This window comes from Juglans regia, chromosome 9, assembly GCF_001411555.2.
Source record: "Juglans regia cultivar Chandler chromosome 9, Walnut 2.0, whole genome shotgun sequence".
In the NCBI taxonomy this organism is placed as follows: Eukaryota; Viridiplantae; Streptophyta; class Magnoliopsida; order Fagales; family Juglandaceae; genus Juglans; species Juglans regia.
In genome coordinates, this window is record NC_049909.1 from 20977311 (window position 1) to 20999006 (window position 21696).

The 21696-nt window shown below is 34.8% G+C and overlaps 3 protein-coding genes across 3 annotated transcripts; all 3 read right to left on the reverse strand.

The window, feature by feature from the left end:
- Positions 1-29: 29 nt before the first annotated feature.
- Positions 30-2344, reverse strand: LOC108999162 (labd-13Z-ene-9,15,16-triol synthase, chloroplastic-like). Its single transcript, XM_018975957.2, has 2 exons — positions 1288-2344; positions 30-1030 (listed from the first exon to the last, which is right to left on the reverse strand). Exons 1-2 carry the CDS (start codon positions 2260-2262, stop codon positions 401-403), a joined length of 1605 nt encoding a protein of 534 aa, XP_018831502.1. The 5' UTR covers positions 2263-2344; the 3' UTR covers positions 30-400.
- A 1354-nt stretch (positions 2345-3698) lies between these two features.
- Positions 3699-7316, reverse strand: LOC108999164. The gene is made up of 2 exons (XM_018975964.2): positions 7247-7316; positions 3699-4525 (listed from the first exon to the last, which is right to left on the reverse strand). Exon 2 carries the CDS (start codon positions 4497-4499, stop codon positions 3960-3962), a length of 540 nt encoding a protein of 179 aa, XP_018831509.2. The 5' UTR covers positions 4500-4525; positions 7247-7316; the 3' UTR covers positions 3699-3959.
- Positions 7317-13972: 6656 nt separating this feature from the next.
- Positions 13973-15967, reverse strand: LOC108999101 (protein ODORANT1-like). Its single transcript, XM_018975899.2, has 2 exons — positions 15573-15967; positions 13973-14920 (listed from the first exon to the last, which is right to left on the reverse strand). The coding sequence occupies exons 1-2, from the start codon at positions 15833-15835 to the stop codon at positions 14380-14382; spliced, it is 804 nt and encodes a 267-aa protein (XP_018831444.1). The 5' UTR covers positions 15836-15967; the 3' UTR covers positions 13973-14379.
- Positions 15968-21696: the final 5729 nt, after the last annotated feature.

Genomic DNA, 21696 nt, shown 5'->3' on the forward strand with positions numbered 1-21696 from the left:
AGCAACTATATATTACCTAAATAACATAATTCACCAAAAAATAACTTTATTTGTTATATGAGAACCACAGTACACAGCATCAAACTGCTACAAGGGCCAGTCCAAGTTTCAAACTTGGAGTTAGAGATAGCAGTACTGCCCTTTCTTCTAAGTCCAATTGGGTGTTGTACATGTGCCTCCCTCACATATAAAGGAAATATATACATACATACATACATACATACATACATATATATATGTGTGTGTGTGTGAAGATGATTCTATGATTTGTTCATCAGGTTGGAAAGGCTAACTTTTATGTTCATGCAGAAATGAAAAAGGTCTTACGTTCATGTACACAGATGTTACATGTAGTACTAACCCACTGGTAAAGACAAAAGAAATGCAACTCTACTACTTCTCATATGTTTTTAGTGTAGAGCTCCAATCTGGATAACCTTGGCGTTGGAATTGCAATCGTTGGGTTCAGTTTCTTAGCAACAAGACCGAATATGTCTGACAAATCTTGCTCTGTATCCTGTGGCAATTTCCACTCGTAAGCATGTAAAAACGAAGCCATGATGTATACGAGCATCCTCTCAGCCAGTGGAATCCCTGCACATATTCTTCTCCCTGATCCAAACGGAAGATAGTGGAAGTTGTTGCCTGAATAATCCCACTTGCTATTTAGGAACCTCTCAGGTTGAAATTCCAATGGACTGTCCCATATCTTTGGGTCCCTGTGTATAGCCCAAACATTTATCATAACCCGAGTATCTTTGGGTATGCAGTACCCACCAATAGTGCTAGATTGGCTTGGACAACGAGGTACTATGAAAGGAAGAGGTGTGTGCAAACGGAAAGTCTCTTTGATGACAGCATCTAAATAGCGTAACTTGGGCAAATGAGTCTCTTCGACTAAGTTGTCCAACCCAACAACTTCTGTTAGTTCTTCTAATACTTTTTCCATTACCTCTGGATGTTCCATTAGCTCTGCCATCACCCATTCCACCATTGTTATTGTGGTGTCTGATGCTGCCAACATTGCGTCCTATGTATAAACAAATCGAACAAGATACTCAATGCAAGCGACAAATAATAAACATCATTTCATTTTGTCAGTGTGATACTTTTTTAGAAACAGATAAATGACTCAAGTACTCTTTATGTTTTGCATTGAATGACTTGTTCCCGTTTAAAATCTTATGTCTAAATCTAGGTGGACATGGTATCAGTGGAAAGTGTCTAGGCTAGGCTTCCTGATTGGTGCTAAATTAATGGAGCAGAGAGTGGAAAGTTGGGACATACCATAAGCACGGCCTTGACTTGGGTGATGCTAAGTGATGTTGCAGCATCATCACGCTCTGTAAGCTCCAAGAGAATCTGCAAAAAGTCCTTCCTCTGTTCATTCATTCGTGACCCTGACCCTTCTTCTTTGGCCCCAACCAAATTTCTCCTTCTTTCAATGACAGAATCAAAAATGCGCTCAATCCATTCGAAAATGCTCTTTGCTCGCTTTTCATACCCTTGTAAATCAAACCTTGCAAGCACTGGGAAGAAGTCTGAAACATTTGGTGCTCCAAATACCACGACCAGGTCGGCCAATAAAGTCTTCAACTCAGCCCCAAAATGCACACCTTCCACTCCTCCCTTCGTCCCACCCCACAACATGCTCATGATGGCGCTAATCACCGTCAGAAACGTCAGTTCCCCAAAATCTATGGGGGTGCCAATCTTTTCATATACATTTTTTATAGATTTCCTAACTTCTTCTCTGCGGAGAGCATAAGAACGATCAAGATTGGTGTTACTCAACATCTCTTGAATAAATATCTTGCGCAACTTCTTCCAGTCAGGACCATACGGTAAATAGGCAATATCAGCTCCCCTAAATGAGGAAGCCAGAACAACTATGGGAGGGTCACGATTTGCAAATATTGCGTCTTGGTCACGAACCACTTCTTTCACTAACAATGGTGAATTCACCACCACACACAATTTTTTTCCAAGCCATACCTTGTAGATAGGACCATATATTTCGGCCAGTTCCTCAAATTGCCTATGAAGGTTTGCCCTTAGGAAGGGCAGGTACCCCACCAGTGGCAAGCCTCGGGGACCTGGTGGCAATGGTGGCCTTGCATTTCTTGATTTCTTGGCTTTCCATAGGAACCAGAGCACTGCAACTGTGGACAGTAAAGCAGTGAGAGTTGCTCTAGAAAGTTTGTCTTTCCCATCGCTAGCACCCCACAATTCCGAAGACGTAGCAGAAACTGTATTCGACATGCTGGGCTTTGTGAATGAATTGAAAGTTAAGAAGCTAAGAGCAAGCCCATGTCTCAATGTTTTGAATGCTCTATGCAGAAGATCTTTGCTACATTTCTAGTGTATATAATGTACAGCAAGAAGGATTCTTGTGGTCATAGATGAAGATAAGGTTGTGAAAAGAGCATCAACTTGGTGGCACATTCCCATCCATTCAAGGAATAGTCTTTCAATAATTCGTGTTCATCATGCATGCATTGCAATATGATAGAAAAGTAGTTGTGGAAATAGATAAGCTACTGTGCCATCCCATTCTTACCATATTTTTTAAGAGTTTTGTTACGTACAAGCAAGGTTACGTACTAATTTACGTACTAATTTACGTACTAATGTTGTTACATTCATATTTTAAATTTAAATTAGTACTATTTTTTATAAAATTTATTTTCTGACCAATAATATTGAATGGATGCACGTATTAGTGTGCATAATCGCTTATAATTAAATTTTTCATTTTTTCAATATATTTAAATATTTTTAAAAAATAAAAAGATAATATATCAATATATTAAAAATTATTTTCTTAATCTCACTCAATAAAAAAAAATTGACTAGCGGTCAAAGTTGGCTGCAGAATAGTTTTTCCCAATAGATAACGACGGTACTGCTGCGTGACTGCGTCGCATTCGTAGAGCGGGTCCATCACGATTGACGTGTGTATGGCCTTCGTCCAGTCTCTCTCTACACTTTTTTATTTCGAAAATAAAACAAGGGCTATTTACTAGGGGTGGGCAGCGGGGGCGGGGCCCCGCTGCCCCACCCGGCTTCCGCCCCGCCCCGCATAGAGAGGGCATAGCGGGGGTGGGGGCGGGATGACCCCAGCGGGGCCCCGCCCCGCCCCCGCCCCACATTAAAAAAAAAAATTTATTTATATATATTAAATAAATATATTGTATATAGATATACACAATTTATAAAAAGACTTAAAATTATATTCAAGTCATTGACTAAGTCCCACATTGCTTTAGGATGACTATTGTATTGCATTGGTCTCCTATATAAAGATTGGCCTAGGAGGCCAAAACAATCCAAAATCTAACTCTAATGAGTTTAAATTTTTTTATATTTATAAATTTTAATTTATTATTTAAATTATATTATAATTTTGGTCTAAAAAATTTTTTTTTTTAATATAATGGCGGGGGGCGGGGCGGATGGGGGTTTTTCCCCCGCCCGCCCGCACCGGGGCGGGGAGAAAATCCCCAACCCCGCATGGTGCGGGGCGGGGTGCGGGGAAGGGCACCCCCCGCCCGGCACCATGCGGGTAGCAGGCCTACTATTTACTGAAATGGTACTGGTGTGTGTATAGTTTCTTCTAACAGTGATATCGTGGACGGCTTGTGTCAAAACAGATAGCCTTCTAATGAAGGACATTTTTCGACATCATTTAGAGTAGATGAAGGTGAAAGTTCCACTAAACATGTTACATTGCATTCATGAACAGAACTGGAGAGTATGAGTTATTAAAAGTAAAATTTTAGAGATGTCAAGGGTAAGATTTAACAAAAAATGTGAATTGACACTACACAGCAAGCAATCCAACAACGGAGATACCAAGGAGTGTTTTTTTAATCCTTCCGCAAAAATCTAGGTGTCACTCAAACTGGATATTAGCTTGCACTCATGTATGCCACCAGAAATTTTTCTTCTGGAAAACACTAATTCTCTGCCGAACTCACTTGCTGCCTTGCTCTGCGAATACAACTTTCGAAGTTTTTAACCAGAGGGGCACATCTCAGGAAGTCTGCGGGATGCTCCTTGTAGCATGCTAACCAAGCATCATTCTCGGCGGAACAGGGCATAGGCTTCTGGTATGGAAGCTTGAACTCCTTATCGCGGAGGTCCCTAGCCCTTTGTGTCACTTCCTGCACCATGTTCTCATCCTGCTTCTGCAACGTCTCAATAACCCTCTCACTATCTTGAAGGACAGATCGAACTGCATCCAACTCTGTGTACGCTGATTGTGCTGGAGGGTTTACTGGTAGAAACAACGGAGGTTGTTGTGGCCATCCTGTGGCAGAAAGCCCCTTGAATGTTTCAGAATCACCAGTAATTTGCTTCTGCTTTTCATGAATTTGGGGCTTCGGCTCTCGTGGCACCTTAGCTTTAGATTTTTTAGTTTTCTTCTTCAACTTTTCAGTGTCATCAGCAAGTCGACTAACAAGGTCGCTGCTAATCTGAATTGAAAAATGGCCCATAACAGAGAAATTCCCACACAATATACCTGAAAATGTCCACAGAAGTGATTGTGTTGGATAACTTGGATTAGATACATATAATGCAAACTTTCTTTTTACACTCTGGGTGTCAGAAATGAATTATTTCATTAATTATCTAGCTCACGATGACAAATAGAGTGACAAATGATCACTTAAGTCCAAAAAATGCATAACGACTTTAACAATGAGGGGGTAACTTTTTCAAGATAGAGTCCTAATGTTAGGGAAAGAAAAAGCTTAACCACTAGAGAACAAAAATTACAGTAGGGAGGCCAGGTTGCTCATTTCCTAATTCCTATGCTCAATGTACAGTTTGAACATTATTTCAAATAATCTAGGATTCTTTGTAAGCACCAAATATAGGTAAATTACCAGTAGTTAGGTAAATCTGAGAGATGAGAGCTCTCATTAAACACAAACTTCTATAACTGGGTAAAATAAGTCAAACACCCCAGTGCTTTGGGTTAGAAGACCCTAGTTTCTAATGTTCTGTGATGGAAAAAAAAACCTTCTCATTCAAGCCTTCCTATTTCCCCTCTCTCCCTTCAACCTTTCTTCCTCCTCTCTCCCTTTTCCATCCACATCAATGGAAGTTGAGCTATGGGAACCTCCATGGCCATGGAGGTTGGAGGTTGCTGTGCCATGAAGGTTGAGCCATGACAACCTCCAAGTCCATTGCACTGTAGGTGGAGAAGGGAGAAGGGAGAAGGGAGAAGGAAGAGATGAGAGAGAAACGTAAATTGAGGGTAGATAGGGAAAGACAATTTCCCATTTGAATATAGAAGATGATAACACATGTATCTTTCTTTGATCAGTTGAAAACGCAGGTATTAGATTAGAAACAAGCCATAACTCAAGTATAATGTCAAAAAAAAAAGAACTTGAGTCTTAAAATCCAACTGACTAAAAGCACAGTTTCCCAAAAAGAAAATTATTGCAGCCCAAAACTTCACCAGATAAATGAATGCTAACCGCCAATGTGGATTTTCATTGACATTTAATCACACTTAGTGTGTGTGCTTGTGGGCTATCCTATATGTGGTTCATGGCTCACATAGACTTAGGTGGTTACACCATCAGTCTACTCCAACACAACAATCTAACATTCAGAGCAGCATATCTACAAGAGGGAATAAACCTGCATTTGTCAGTAAATAATACCTTCAAGAAATGGTTGCTACATGCTACTCGCGGGAAACAAAGAAATTGTTGAGGAATAATCTCACATTGGCTGTGGACAAGATCTTGGGCATGTTTATAAGCAATGAGCAATCCTCTCTTATACAACCGGTTTTATGAGATGAGTTAGGCCCGTAAATTTCTTAATGGTATCAGAGCCTACCACAAGACGAATGAGGGCCCACACTACTTACCCCGTGACAAGGACCAGAAAAAATACTGGCCAGCAGGTGAGGGAGAATGTTGAGGAATAATCTCACATTGGCTGTGGACAAGGTCTTGGGCATGTTTATAAGCAATGAACAATCCTCTCTTGTACAACCGGTTTTATGAGATGAGTTAGGCCCATGAATTTCTTCAGAAATCACCAAAGGAAACTTTGAATAATCACTATTCTTAAAGCCATGATGCTCAATGTAATCTGACAAAGACACAAAATACTGTGCCAAGAGTAGAGAACTGAGAAATTGCCATCCAGATAAAACTTACAATCCACAGATAGACTTGATAACCCATACTTCCAATTAGCATGTTAGAAGACATCAAACTTACCACAATTGGAACTTTAAACCATCAATATGCAATGGTGAGCTGATAATGGCCAGACAGAGGAGGCTAAGGTGCTAAGTTTATCTACAATAAATATATATATATATATATATTTTTTCAGAAGAGTCCAGTTCTATAGCATTGAGAGAACCATGGACTGGGCATTTCCAATTTAACAAACCAAGTGAAAATATCCAACATATAGACTCCTTGACACAGCTTTGTACTTGAACTCCTATGAAAATCGAAAGAAGCCCCTTTGGGCCCCAAGCCTAGCCAAAGCTTACGTAGTTACTTTTCCAAAAATTAGCAAAATGAGCTTAATTAGCAACATTAGGCGTCCATGTACGTTGAATCCACCGTTTATGATTTCTTGGAAGATCAAATAACATGCTCTTTTTCCATAGTCGAAACAATCGGTATTCATGCTACAAAATCTAACATAATAGGCATCAGATATGCAAACGGATAACTACATCCGTCTTCTACGAAATCTTCTAAAAGAAAGAAATTACTACCATGTAACCTATTAACTTTCCCCACCTCTCCCGGGACCGAAATGATTATCCTCACCTCAATTCATTGACAAGTTCGACAGCAAAAAAATCTCTTACAAAAATATATCGACAAATCTATGAAAATGTAAAATTTGGATTATTCATTGTTAATTAAACCTAACTAAAAGTAATGATCCCACAAGAAAATAAGCTCCTTTACTTCTACCCCTCATTTCCTATTCCCTTTATAAAATATAAATATAAATAAGAGAAAAAGGCATGCAAATTCCAAGAAAATAGGTTTTCCCAAATAACAAGGGCACACCAGAAAAACATAAAGCCCGTGAACCAACCAAGGCCGGCGCTTTCTGGAATTATAAGAATTGTAAAAAACATGATAAAATCATATAACATTACGACATAAAACCTTATTATTCCTTTCAGAAACTTCAGTTTTTGGTCAAACAAAAAAAACAGAAAAAAGAGAGAAAGGGAACTAACCAGTAATCTCCGGAGTAATCGGCAGCGATCGGAATCGGCTCTGGCACTAGGGGGTTGAGCTTTCGGCCGTGGACCGTGTCACACTGGACACTAGAAGGTGCAAAAGCTTTTTAGTTTTAGGTTGGGCCTGCGAAATTAGGCGTTGTGGACTTGAGCCCAATGCATTAGAAAGCAGGTGGAACCCGTGGAAGTTAAATGGGCCAAAACCTAAATTGCAAGGCCCAATATAGGGGCAAGTCCATGAATCCAAACACGCTAGAATATGATTTATATACGGAATTCCATTAAAAGTTTCGTTGATACCATTTTTTTTATTATATTTTAGGTATGAGAAATGTTGTTTGTAATTATTTTAATTATTATATTTTTATCATATCGTAAATAATTAATAAATAAGTAGTAGAAAATAGAAAATATTTTCTTAATCATTTGATACTACATTAATGTAGACGATGAAATTAATGATGAAAATTAAAAATATAATAGTAGATTTCTTTTTATGTATATACTGATGTAATTATTGAGAAATCGAGCTAAGTTTATATCATACAAAATTCAGATAATATTGGTACTAGAAATCTAATAATTATGCATGCCAATTATTCTTGCATCACCATCTGATCTTTTTTTGGGGGGTGGTGGTTTAAAGGATCACTCATCACATGACATGATGCAGTAGGTAATCTTTTCCTATCCTAAACCACACATGCATGCAGTAGGTAATCTTTTCCTATCCTAAATCACAGTCGCCAAGAGACATGCACGCATTATCCTCCTAATTTTGAACTGGCCAGTTGAAAGACACCCCCAGCTAGTTGTTGAATTGAGTTAAATTAAGATAAAAGTTAAATGTTAAATAAAATATTATTAGAATATTAATTTTTAATATTATTATTAATTTAAAATTTAAAAAAATTAAATTTTTTATTAAATTTTGTATTAAAATTTAGAAATATTGTAACGATTAGATAAAATGAATTAAGATAGATTTGAAATCCAAACTGACCATTATTATACTTAAGCAATCCTATATCACACATCTGTTAAGAGAAAAATAAAAAATAAAAATAAAAAAACTCATGTATATATGATGTAGATCAATTGCGGAATATATTTTTTGTATTGCTGAGTATTTATTATTGTACGTGGAGTATTGATATTTTCCTCTATTCTTTTTCCTAATTTCGCATTTTATCTGTTGTGTATACACATCACGGGATCAGATGGGAGGCACCTTTATTAACCATCGATAATGACTTTAAGAGTATTGGGGTCCCTCATGTTTTTCTAAAACACACTTGAAAGCTGCAGCATCAACTAGATGAACGTAAGCCCTAGCGCTAGCTATTGCTCACAGAACAGTACTCCCATTCGAGTCACATGATGATTTATATTGATGCAACATTCCACTCAGCAGTTTATCCTTTTCTTAGGTCAGCCCAGATCATCAGGCCACCATGCATATATATGTGAGCACTTGGGATTGAGAATCTTCCGCGCAGGGTTCAAAAGCGGCTTGATATAAATTGAGGCTTAAGTCAAAATTTAAGTTAGTTATTTATATTTATAATATAATAAAATATAAATTAATATATTTTAAAATTTTTAATAAAATGAGATTTTATTTAAAATCTTGAAATAATTTTTTTTTTAATTTATATTTAATAAAATAATTTAAAATAATGTCTCAATGTAAATTTTGTATCTCAATTTAATAAGATCGTAAAAAAAATTATTTAAAAATATAAATAATTCATTGTATTAAATATTAAATTTAATATTATGAGGCCTTACACATAATGACAAAAGGAAAAATTATTTAAAGTTTTATTTAATGAAATGGTTTTTAATTTTTAATTTTTACAAATTTTAAAAAAACACCTCATTCTCACTTTTATTTTTGGATGCCTTGCATAGGATGAGATCTTAGACAATGATCTAAATGACCTTACCATAGAGCAGGACTGGTACCAGGGTCCCCCCATCCCATTTCTTAGGCTTACTTTAATTATTTTATTTCCAAATAAAGAAATAATAATTGTTTAACTTCATTTATATATGCACATAGTAAGTATTCAACTAAATGTTATATATGTCATAGGAGGGTTCGGATTCAGGATATTTATTCTAGTATCATATAAAATTATTACTTATCTAAAAAACTTAAATTAATAAAAATAAGTATATTTTATTATTTATTTGATATTTTAATTAACACATACTAAATTTTCTAACTATGTGGCCCTATTTTATGGACTATATATATATTATATAATAGGAGGCATGCAAAATATACACCGGCTTTATCGTTTTAATATACTTTTATTTTAAATTTTCAGTATATTACTTGCAAGTTATGTTCATATTGTTAAATTACCAATTGTACTAAAAGATTAAACTTAAAGTTTAAGTTGATGGGAAGAGTTAAATTTTATTATTTATTTTATATCTTAACAATATTTCTTAATGGGTAGCTCAACAAGTAAAATATTTAATTAAATAGAATAGAGTGTAGAGTTCGAATTTAAATTTAGGATCTCTACTCTAATATCATATAAAATTATTATTTATTTTAAAAATTTACTATTTATTTAATATATTAACACGTATACGAATGTGACGTGAAAATGATATTGTGAACAGCTGCTAGCTAGCTGTGTACGTGTCTTCGCATTTCTTCGTGAACTAATATAAAAAGCTGCTTAGTGCATGAGGTGTTAGATATAGTGTCAATAATTAAACAATCGTCAAACGACAATATCTTTTGCGGGATTTATAGTCTAATCAGAAGTCGCAATGATGGATATAGTCAAGAACATGACAAATTAATTAGAGTAGTACTTTCTCGTAAGAGAATAATTAATTAGTGTTGTTATCTACAAAGTACTCACCGACTGATCACCAATTAGCTTCTCCAATCCAACAAGTACTTATGCCGGCGATATATATGCAGTAAAGTATTGTACGTTAGGATCGTAAATGATGAGCGCCTAAGCATGCGCTCATGATCAAATTATTAAGATTAACAAAAGCTACTAGCTAGCATTAATTGTCATTAACCTGGCAGGCTGCATGCATGCCCTAGCTGTTCTTCTTTGCACAAAACTATACTTTCTTGTGTTTGTTTGTCAAGTTTTTGGAATTCCACGACTAATATTTTATGTTTCTTTTTATATTTATATTTTGAAAAATTATATTCATCATTCTTACACTACATATTATAAATAATTTTTATATTTTTTTTATCTTTCTAAATGTATGATATATGATGGATAATGAATAGAAAAACTCAATTAGTTAGAAAGAATAAAACAAAATAAAAAATAAAAAAATAAAAATAAATATGGTGTGTAGTATACAAGAATGATGAGCAGTAAAACTCTTCTATTTTATTCTTTTTTATGAGTAGTATTATTTAAAAGCATTACATTCCACACGATCCACATGGTGTGATTTGATTTGTAAGACTCAAATTTTAAAACTTATATTTCAAATCAAATTATACAACGTAGATGATATGTGGTGTAAAGACGTTTTAAAAGAATTATTATTCTTTTTATTGGTAAAAAATGGCACCACATATATGCTTATAGAAGAAAGAACGTAGCTAGGTATTTTGAGATCTTAAAAAAAAAAGGGTATGCTAGTACTACCCTCCACTTGCCCCCGACAAATGATTTCTCAGTTGGGTTAGGTTAAGAAAACTCGATCGCGAAATATTGCTACTTTCGTGAAATGATATATATATATCACCATCGTTTATATCGACGATGTTCTTGTTTTTTCACAATCAGAATGAGTTGCTCGTTAATTAATGTATAGTGCCTTTTGAATCTTATAATATGAACCACACTTTAAAAGTTAGAACTAAAGATAATGGCCATAACATCGGGTTCAGTCGTTGAGAGATTGCACGATCGTGATTGTTGCTTAAAGTGCAATCAATTTAGTGCATGCGGATCATATAATAGATGATCAGCTTTTATTTATTTATTTTCCCTTCCTTTTTGTTCTCATTTCTTTAATATTTTTACTTGTTCTCGATCGAATGTCGGATGTCCTTTGAATGATGACAAATGTGACAAGTTCTTTTCTTTTTTTTTTTTTCTAAAAAAAAAGAAAAATCCCCAATGCCCAATGGAGTATATTAATTCCTGGCCACTTTGAGTCTTTGACTTTGTCACCCGCTAATTATTATTATTATTATATATATATATATATATATACACACATTATCTAATAAAAAAATAAGCGTAGCCGGCCTGTGTAGCACGATGATCAGATCGAAGCGTTTAGGATAGAACTTAGGCCAGCACGCTTAATTAATTAACTATATCATCTTAATAAACTGTAGTCAAGAGATGGTATGTGTGTATATATACACACACACACACGCACAGTACTATTAGGTCAGTACTATATATAATTATGCAGTGAATTAACATGAGTGATTAAGTTGTAAACTGAGTAGTAATCACAAACGTGAATATATATATATATATATATATATAAATATTGGGTTATGTAGATCGTTGTTTCGAATATTATAATGCGATCTTTATATTAATGACACAGAGTTGATTAACCGATCGAATTATTTAATTAATGTTACACAAAAAATTCATAAGGACAATAATAAATTATATTGTACGTAGAGTCTACTTGACGCGGTGTCTTTTGCTCTGGCCGGCCCTCAAGAATATTGGATAAAAACTTGAATGAACTTTAATTTTCTCCGATTTCTCTACTGTTCAACCTCATTTCTTAATCAAAATTTTCCAATATTTGAGTCTCTTTATTTGGAATGAAATCATAAGAAAATTGGGCACATTAATATTCGTTTTAAAATGATGCATGTAACATGTCATGTACTGATGATGAAACACATGATAAAGGCTAATTATCTTAACTAACGAAATATATATATTTGTAGTACCTGATCTGCAGAGGGTAATTCGGTTATAACGCGTTACAGATATATAGAGCACTGCAGGCTATATTATATATATATATATATATCCAACATATATAAACTAGCTAGCTAGCTAGCGTACGTAAAGAGAATCAGAAGAGTGCACAATGTTTTATTTTCCTTATAAGCAAAGTGATGATCAGTTAATTATAGTTAAGTAAGCTATTACAAAGTAATTAACTTAGTGTGCGGTAATCAGTTTGCTAGCTAGGGAGGGTTTTTCCGCTTAATAGTAAACTTAATTAGCATGCATGTGGTTGTCACGAGTTAGCTAGCTAGGGTTTTTTCCGCTGTGGAAGTTGGGATCGATGAGGGCGTTGTTATATAAGTTGTACCAGTGAGGAGCTGGGTAACTGCCCCATGCCAGAATAAACTGTACGTACGTACGTGTGTACAGCTAGGATCATGAGTCAGTACTTTTACACTATTTCCGCCCAGTATATTGTTTTGTAGAACACATGCAATATTGTGCGTGGGTGATGCCATCATCATCCGAAAATTAAAAGTGTTTTATTTTATTATTATAATTTTAAAAATAAAAATTTACATAAAATATAATAAACAATTCGATTTTTTTAAATCTTAAAATAATAATAATATTAAAAATAATATTCTAATAATATTTTATTTAATTTTCAATTTTTATATAAAACCATCTCATGATCTCACTATAGGCATTAATATTCTGCTTTATTAATGTTGCATATATACATTAATTTGGGCTTGTTCTGGGGCGGGCAAATCATACATTCTCCAGATCATCATCTTCAGGTAGTTGGGGTTCGGATGTGGCATATCATAATTTGTGGAAGAATTGAGAAAAGCTGCCCAGCTTGTGGTTCTCTAAGAAGCTACTAGTCGAGTTGTTGTTGGGATCCAGCTTGAGTAGATTTATGGCATTGTGACGTTTTAGATCAATGATGGTGGAGACTAGAGATGCACAAATTTTGTGTTTTAAGTCAATTTTTCAGATAATTTGTAACTGTGATGCGTAATTTTTTAATTAGTATTTATTAATAATAAAATCGGGGTATTTCTTTTTTTTTATTTTACAAAAAAACAAAACATGAAAGTCGTTAATGTGAGGCAAAATATTCCAAGAGTGGGGTCCTATTATTGCTGAATACTATTAACTGTTGAAAGAGTCGCCTTAATGCATGTTAGTTTAAAATGGATCCAAATTAACGGGGGGATGATCATCCTGTAGTAAAGGATTATATATGGCTAACAGCTCTGTCCCCATGATTTGCTGCAAAGAATTAGTGCACGGATCTTTTATCTTGCCTAAAATTCTTCCAACTTAATAAAATGACATACTTAATAAAAAACAACGTAATTTGATTTAGAAAAAAAAAATTTAATTTAAATTTTACAAATCAAATGATTTTATTAGAAAAATTTATGAATCTAACTTATCTCATAAAATCGATTCTACAAGAGATGATTGTTCATTTCTTATAAACATGCATAAGATCTCGTTTACAAACAATGCAAGATTATTTCTCAACACTTATTATTTAAATGATATGGATAGTTTACTCTATGCAAAGAATGAAATAACTCTAAAAGAGATTTTGGAAGAGATAGATCATCAGTATTACACAATATGGCTTTTTATAGGAGATTTTGAAGATACTGATTTCGATAAAATGGTATTCCCAGTCTTTGATTATCAACGTTATACGTACGTGTCAGAGAATATGTTATAAACAAAGCAAAATGAACTTTTTTTTCTTTATTATCTGAAACTTAGATATAATATTTACATACACGTACTACAGCATGTACAAAAGGATATATATTCACATCGACGTACGTAGCCCACTCAGTTCACTAACACAACACTAAACATTGCTCACTGTGTCCATGGCTTACCTTCGACATAAGACTACAACATCAATTATATAAGGAATCAGCAAATAATATCACATTTTTAATGATTCCTGCCTTTTGCACTATTGTTTACTTTGGTTGGTGAGGGACCTCAAAAGAGGCAAGGTACTTCACCTTCCACCTCCAAAGAATATTTGATCTGCAACACAATAGATAAAATTCACACCAACTTGACATGAATGATGATCATGATCAATAGTACTCCAGTATCATCATGATGCATCTACGTACGTACGACGTTCTAATGCTTTACTCCCATGTATAATATTCATGGGTTTAACACGTTTAATTCAATATCAGTACTGAAAGAGTCGAAACCGAAGTCGTGAATACCGAAATCCTGACAATCCAATAACCATGAACAATTATCCTCCAGTGATGGAAAACCCAGATTATGACTGCAAATATCTTCCCCAGTAGGCTGCTGGTTTTCCCACGATGCTCCATCGACTAGGGGAACTTCGTCTATCCACAAGCTGTTCCCTAAAGATTCATTATTGTTGCAGATATTGTCTAACAAAAGGGACTCATGAACATCGCTCGAACAGTTTTCGGTTGGTGAGCTGGAGTTGTTCTCTGAATTTATGATGCTGTATTCGTTCTCCGGCACACAGTGGTTTCCGGCCGATTCTTGCGAGTGACTAGCAGTTGATGCCGTTTCCTCGGAAAAAGGTTGCTTATCATGAAGTGGTTCATGAGTGACGGGATCAAGTCCCATCTTAAGAAGCTTTTTCTTGATGTGGGTGTTCCAGTGATTCTTAATCTCATTATCTGTTCTTCCTGGTAATCTGGCTGCAATCTTGGACCACCTAAGAAGAAAATATTATTAAAAATGATGATCAGCAGAAGCACAATTATAGCAGAGAATTTAATGTCAACAACTAACATGCAATATTAATTATGGCTTGCTTTGTTGCTAAGATATTTAGCTCTTGAATCTTAAGCAAACAAAATATAGATGCTTCATCTGAAAGCTAGCACATCAGACAAGGAGATTATAATGCACCGTGAATTGAACAACCAATAGGCAGTTAAGCTAGCTAGATGATATTCTTCCATTTTCAAACCCATGACATGATCCGAAAATCCTTCCTTGCCCTGTTCAAGTTAACGTGCCATCAGAATGAAACTAAGCAGACGAAGGGTGTGCGCTCTTGTCAAATGCGTCCGCTGTAAGTTGCCTTGTTGAATAAATAATTTTAAAATGAATTTATTGATCTATATCTTTCTCAACGTTATGATTGAAGACAAGAAAGTTGTATATATATATATAAGCTTGTATCTCACACAATGAGACTATTATTTTAACGTATCATTAAGGTAAAAAGAACATGTACACGAATTATTTCCACACCAAACACCATTAATTAATCAAATCATTTAAGCTCAAAAGTGCTCAAACACAACATAATGCAGAAGGATATTATTGAAACATGTAAATAACAAAGAAATTTGAGTGACCTATTGCCGAGACGCGCATGAAGATCAATAACCAGTTGTTCTTCAGCTTCACTGAGGAGGCCTCTCTTTAGGTCAGGGCGAAGATAGTTGGTCCAACGAAGCCTGCAACTCTTGCCGCAGCGTCGGAGCCCGGCGAGCTTAGGGACAGCACGCCAACAGCAGTGGCCATTGGTGAGAATGAAGTTGATGAGTTTCTTGTCCTCCTCAGCCGTCCATGGGCCTTTCTTTACCCCAAGCTTGTCACAGCAAGGTTGCCTCCCCATATCAGTAGCTAGCCTAGTATTGCTAATCTAATACAATTAATAGTGCTGATTATTTCGTTCTTGAGTATCCAAAAGCCCCACACCCACCTTCATATAAAAACCCCGACCCTTCCTAGCAAAAATTGTTGTAATATATATAATATGAACATACTGAAAACATAAATATATTAGACAGAGAGAAAGAGACAGAGATAGGATCGGGGACCACCATTGGGGTTGTGAAAGGGACATGAGAACTAATTAAACGGGGTTTCTCTCGTATGTGCTGCTACACAAATGGGTGATGATGAAATATTGGAGACTCAAAAGGCAGAGCTACATGTAAGCATCCAAAAAGATTTGTACTTGTACTTCTCATTTTCCTACACAAACCCACTACTCCAGATTGCACTCTTACTCAACCATTCCATCACCCATTTCGTCATCACCACGTTTACGTCTCCTGCTTCTTGTTGTGGAATATGGTATAGTTCTGCCTGCCGTTCTGCAGATTGCTACTATTCTCCGCATCCACACACAACGCCCGCCTGATTAACCCTTTGTGTAGATCAGGATGATCACTTAAAGCCCTAGCTAGCTAGCTTGGATGGGTTAATAATTGAATTCACGTTGGTCAAGAGATCGATCGATCTTACTTTGCGTAGTTATTATTCTAAATTATTATCTTGTTGAATTTTGTTAATTTAGGCATGCATGCAGCCAGGGCCGGCTCAAGGGGTAGGCAACTAAGGCCACCGCCTAAGGCCCCCCACCTTGAGAAGGCCCCCCAAAAGAAAAAAATATATATATATATATTATGACTTTGAAAAATAAACTATAGAAAAAATATTAATTAGCATAAAAGATGGAAATATTTTTGTCTAAAATAAAATCAATCTTACCTTGTAAAATTTGGTAAAAAAAAAAAAAAAACAGAATATAGAAGTTTTACTAAAAAACATCTTGCTCAAAATGTACAAAATTTCCAGACAATAGTGAAATTAAAATAGAAGTAGCAAAATGATAATATATTACTCTTGAATATATTATAAAATATAATTTTTATATTGATATCAATAGCCTTATTTATTTTTAAAATGAAGTATTTAAAGAAGTATATATATAAATAAGGGATAATATTCTATTTATAGAAAAATTAGATTTTCTTTCAAATTGTTATAGTACTTATAGATATTATTAATCAAAATAATATTAATTTTTTTTTTGCATCTCATAAATTTTCAATAAAAATTTATTATTTAATATTTAAATATTATTATTATTTTTAAATTAAAGCGTCATGTATTTAATAGTCGCCTTAGGCCACAAAATATATTGAGCCGCCCCTGCATGCAGCTAGCTAGCTACTAGCACGTGGCAATGTTCAGAACAATTCGTCATGTGGTGCTAATTTATAAGTTTGAAGAACTCCACTTTGTCTTTTCAATTTATTCATTTATTTTGACCGTTCATTTTTTTTTTTTAAATTTATTTTTTTTAATAGTGACTATATATTAATATATTTATATTTCTTTTTATTCTTTAAAAATATTTAAACATGTTTAAAAATTATTTGAATTAAAAAATTAAAAATATATATATAATTTATACTAGACGGTACGGTCATCTACGGCGACAAAATAGCACCGCTCATTTAGTTTTGTTGGTTCTTTCCAACTGCAAGCCAACAAAATATACTTGTAATTGTTTCGAGATTGACGCCTGTACAGTTTAACGCGCGAATGCCTTAAACTCGATCCGGCCATATTGTATCTAAGTTTGAATTAATAAATCCCGACGTCTCCATAACCAGAAATTTAGTGGGAAAATCAATTTCTTTCTTGCTCAACGTGGGGAACGGAATGATCACATCGATCTCCTAACGTGGAACTGATTGATTCGACAATATTCTCCTTTTCTCATTGGATATTCAATATGATCCGATCGATCACATATGCAATTAGTACCGATCGAATTAGAGAAAATCAAACCATTAATTAAACTGATCTTCGCTGACGCATTTTTGAAGAACATGATTCTTGATGCTAGGGCCGCGCGCGCCCCCACTCAATAGATCTAATATATATAAATATTTTGGAAAGAAGACGGTACTCCAAACTTATTGATAAACTTCAATTTTATTAATAGATCTAATATACATGCGTGCAAATCTAATTGGTAAAAAAAGACCCCCAAAAATGGTTTTAGCAACTTCGACGGAGGCCACAAATATATGCATATCTGGTACCTAACATTATTCTTAATAATATTCTAACCTAAGTTAGAATATGATGATAATTAGTTTAATAATAATAATCAAGAGTCCAATCAAGCTATACTATACACGTACCCTGATCATGCAAATAATTATATTGTTATTAATTATATTTGGCCGTACAGATGAGATTAATTCCCAACATTTAATTAATAACATGATTTGATCTGCAGAGAAACCTTAATTTATATCAATTCATATATATAGTTGATTAAGACGTACTATATACATGCAGATGAGTAAAATCTCATGATCTGGCTGTAACATGTGTCGTGCCAGGAGAACCGCGCGCGGGAGTACTACCCCACCTCGAAATTCGAATCAACATGAACAATTGCTCTTAATTAATTAGTACTATATATCACGAGTCGTCGTGAGTTAATTTCCTCAATATATTGTGATGAATTTGTTAGGTTTTACAATATATTGTGGCTAGATTAATGGGGGCCGGCCGGGGTAGTTGATAATCCAATTTGTTGGTTTTTGACTTTGTGAGGGGATGTAGGTAGGTGGGTATATATAGTTCAATGTGGACCCTTTTCCCTCAATCCATCCCAATAACTGATCAGTTTCCCACTTAATATAAAAGTTACGTTTAGATCATGATCATCATCTCTTCTAACCTTTGTACGTGATCTCTGATCAATTCTGATCCGGCCATTTATCTCTTGCTATACATATATATTATATTATATTATATTATAAGTTCTTCGATCGTAATAGGAATCTTATCCAATTTTTCCGTCATGCGCGCCTTTGTGCACTTCTGCAGTGCCACGCATGCAGCTTGTGTAAATGATCAAATAGAAAAGTATTATGTAATTACTTGCAAGCCACTGCATGTAACAGATAATTTTTTTATATGTTTTCTTTTCCTATACATATCTATATATATTGGGTTTTGTACGTTTTGTATATATGAACCACGTACCCATAAGGAAGATCATGAGGAATCGTGGGGAAGTCATGCATATGCTATTTTACTTTAATTATTTACATGCAATACTTAATGACCTATTATAAAAACCACGTGTACTACATCGTGACTTGCTTGGGTTCTCCCATTTATAACCATTGTATTGGTCATGCAAACACGACCACGTACAAGTTCTCAAATCCCGAAATCTCACATTGCATTGACAGATGGCCTTAATTTAATGGTGTTCCCTCAGCGGGCCGCAAGCATGCAGTTATTAAATCTATAGATTTTCTGATGTCGTGAGCAGCTGAATTAGGTTCATGTATTTCCCACGTACATGTCGTGTAGCAAGGGATCAGCAAACGTGGCAATTTTGTATGGATTCACTAGGATGTTGGTGTGATGCTAATTATGTACAATATTTCAAATATGTTAACAAAATCGTACATGCATGTTTAACGAACAAATTGCTGGTTGGCCACACTGCATGATACAATTATGCATGCATCCATTTTTTAGTGATCAAGCTGATCATCACCGTAAACATTGTGCTGATGATCATAGGTACAGTACTTCCAAAATTTTAGAAAAAAGCTCTCTCTCTCTCTCTCTCTCTCTCTCTCTCTCTCTCTATATATATATATATATATATGTTTCAAACTGCATGGTGGGTTACGTACCTATGCATAGTTTAGAAATTATATTGTCAATTAAAAAAAATGATATTTATAATTGTAGTTAATGCCAGTCTCACACACTCGTTTTAAAATATATAATGCTGACTGATCATAAATAAACCATGCATGCACACGTTCTAATTTTGAGCTTACAATGAGACATGAACTATATATATATCCGGCCACTTTAGTCTGATGATCATGAGCAGACAGCCAAAATCACATCATCATGAATATGGATCCAGCAACATCAAAGCACTGCATCTAAAAGTGACAAACTAGCTACCTAATTGAAATTTCCAAAACGATGAAAGATAAACGTGCACCAGAGCATTTGATTTATATACTTACTTTAATATTGAAAATTAGTGGATTATAATATTACTTAGAGGAGCTAGTTGCGTAGCTAGAGAGTAATGCAGTCGTCATTAAGGTTTAGATCTAATTAAAATAATAACAAAAAAAGAACCAAACAAAGTATTCAGCTCGATCGACGCTTGTCATGATAGACTTAATTGGAGGTCTTTAATAATTAGTCTTCAGACATGGGAATATATAGCAGATATATATATATATATATATATATATATAAATATGTATGTGTATGTATATATAAAAGCATCTAATTAGCGAATTTCGTGCACACACTCGAGAACCAATCGGTCCACTGAAACATCGAAACATTCAATTAGAAGTGAGACCATTTTTCTCAGAAATTGAAAGGTTGGCAAAAATCAATCCTGTAATAAGTACTGGTCTAAGGATATGACATGTGAAGGGTGGAATATCTTGATCTCTTGGATGAAACCCAGATTTTGTTGGTTTTTGTCCTAGCCAGCTAGCTACAAGACGCATGCATCAGAGGTCGTATTATAAATGCCAAAAGGAGAAAAAAGTTGGTAGCTAGGCCGGAAAAGTAAGTTTGTTGTATATATATACGACGTTGAATTGCGGACCAAAAATATTGCCCATTAATCAAATAAGATCATGACAATTAAGCAGCTACTTATATAGACAGGCCGTATTGATATATATATGGACTCAAGAACTTTTACTAGTACGTACTCTTTGAGTATACTTTAATTTCTTCGACAGTACGTAGATCATGGATTGCCTCCTTTCATCTGCTTCGGTTGGTTGGTTGGCTGGCTCTAAATAAAAATATTGTTTCTTTGTTTTTATTTTTTCCTTTTTGGTCATGAGATATCATGAAAAACACACACACGCAGCTCACGCCTGGCCTACGGCCGGGGTTGATCGGAAACATGACAATCATCAATAAATTAAGCAGCACATGCAGGTTGAGCAAATTTGCTGTTCTTTCGATTCAAAGATGACTAGTTATATATATATATGTATCATTGTTCTTAATAGGTAATTAATTATACGCCGGCCAACGTCGATCGATCATAGTCAAATAAAAAGTGGATGATCAGGCCGTGTGAAAACGAAGTGGCTTCAAAATCATTAATCATGCCGCACCAGATTTGCCATTTAAACTGAATCTTGATTCAGTAGGTAAAGGATCATTAGGCGCTTTGCTTTGGTACTACGGACCTCCTAGCTATAAAGTTTTGCGTGTTCACAGAACTATACAACAATATGAAATGGACGAATGAACGAGAAATTTGGATACATGTCGGTACCAAGATGAATGGACTGATCATGTGTTCATAATTCTATAAGAAAGAGGAAAAACCAAAAAGAATTATTAATTAATCTATCAAAAGAAAAGCAGCATTAATTTCCAAGAGATGGGTTGACTGTTGGGTCGTGAGCAAGGCAATATTTTCTTACCCAACATTATGACGCATCCGTAAGCAAATAATTTATGGAAATTAATGGTGCCAAGCTTGTCAATTAAAACAGATTAGGATTAAAAGTAAACCCATCTCAAGGCTAGCCATCATCATTAAGGAGCAATATAATTACTTGGCTTAAAATGGTGTCAAACTGTCATCGAGTGGGATTTTATGGGCAAGGCTGACAGTATATACCACTCTAGAACGCT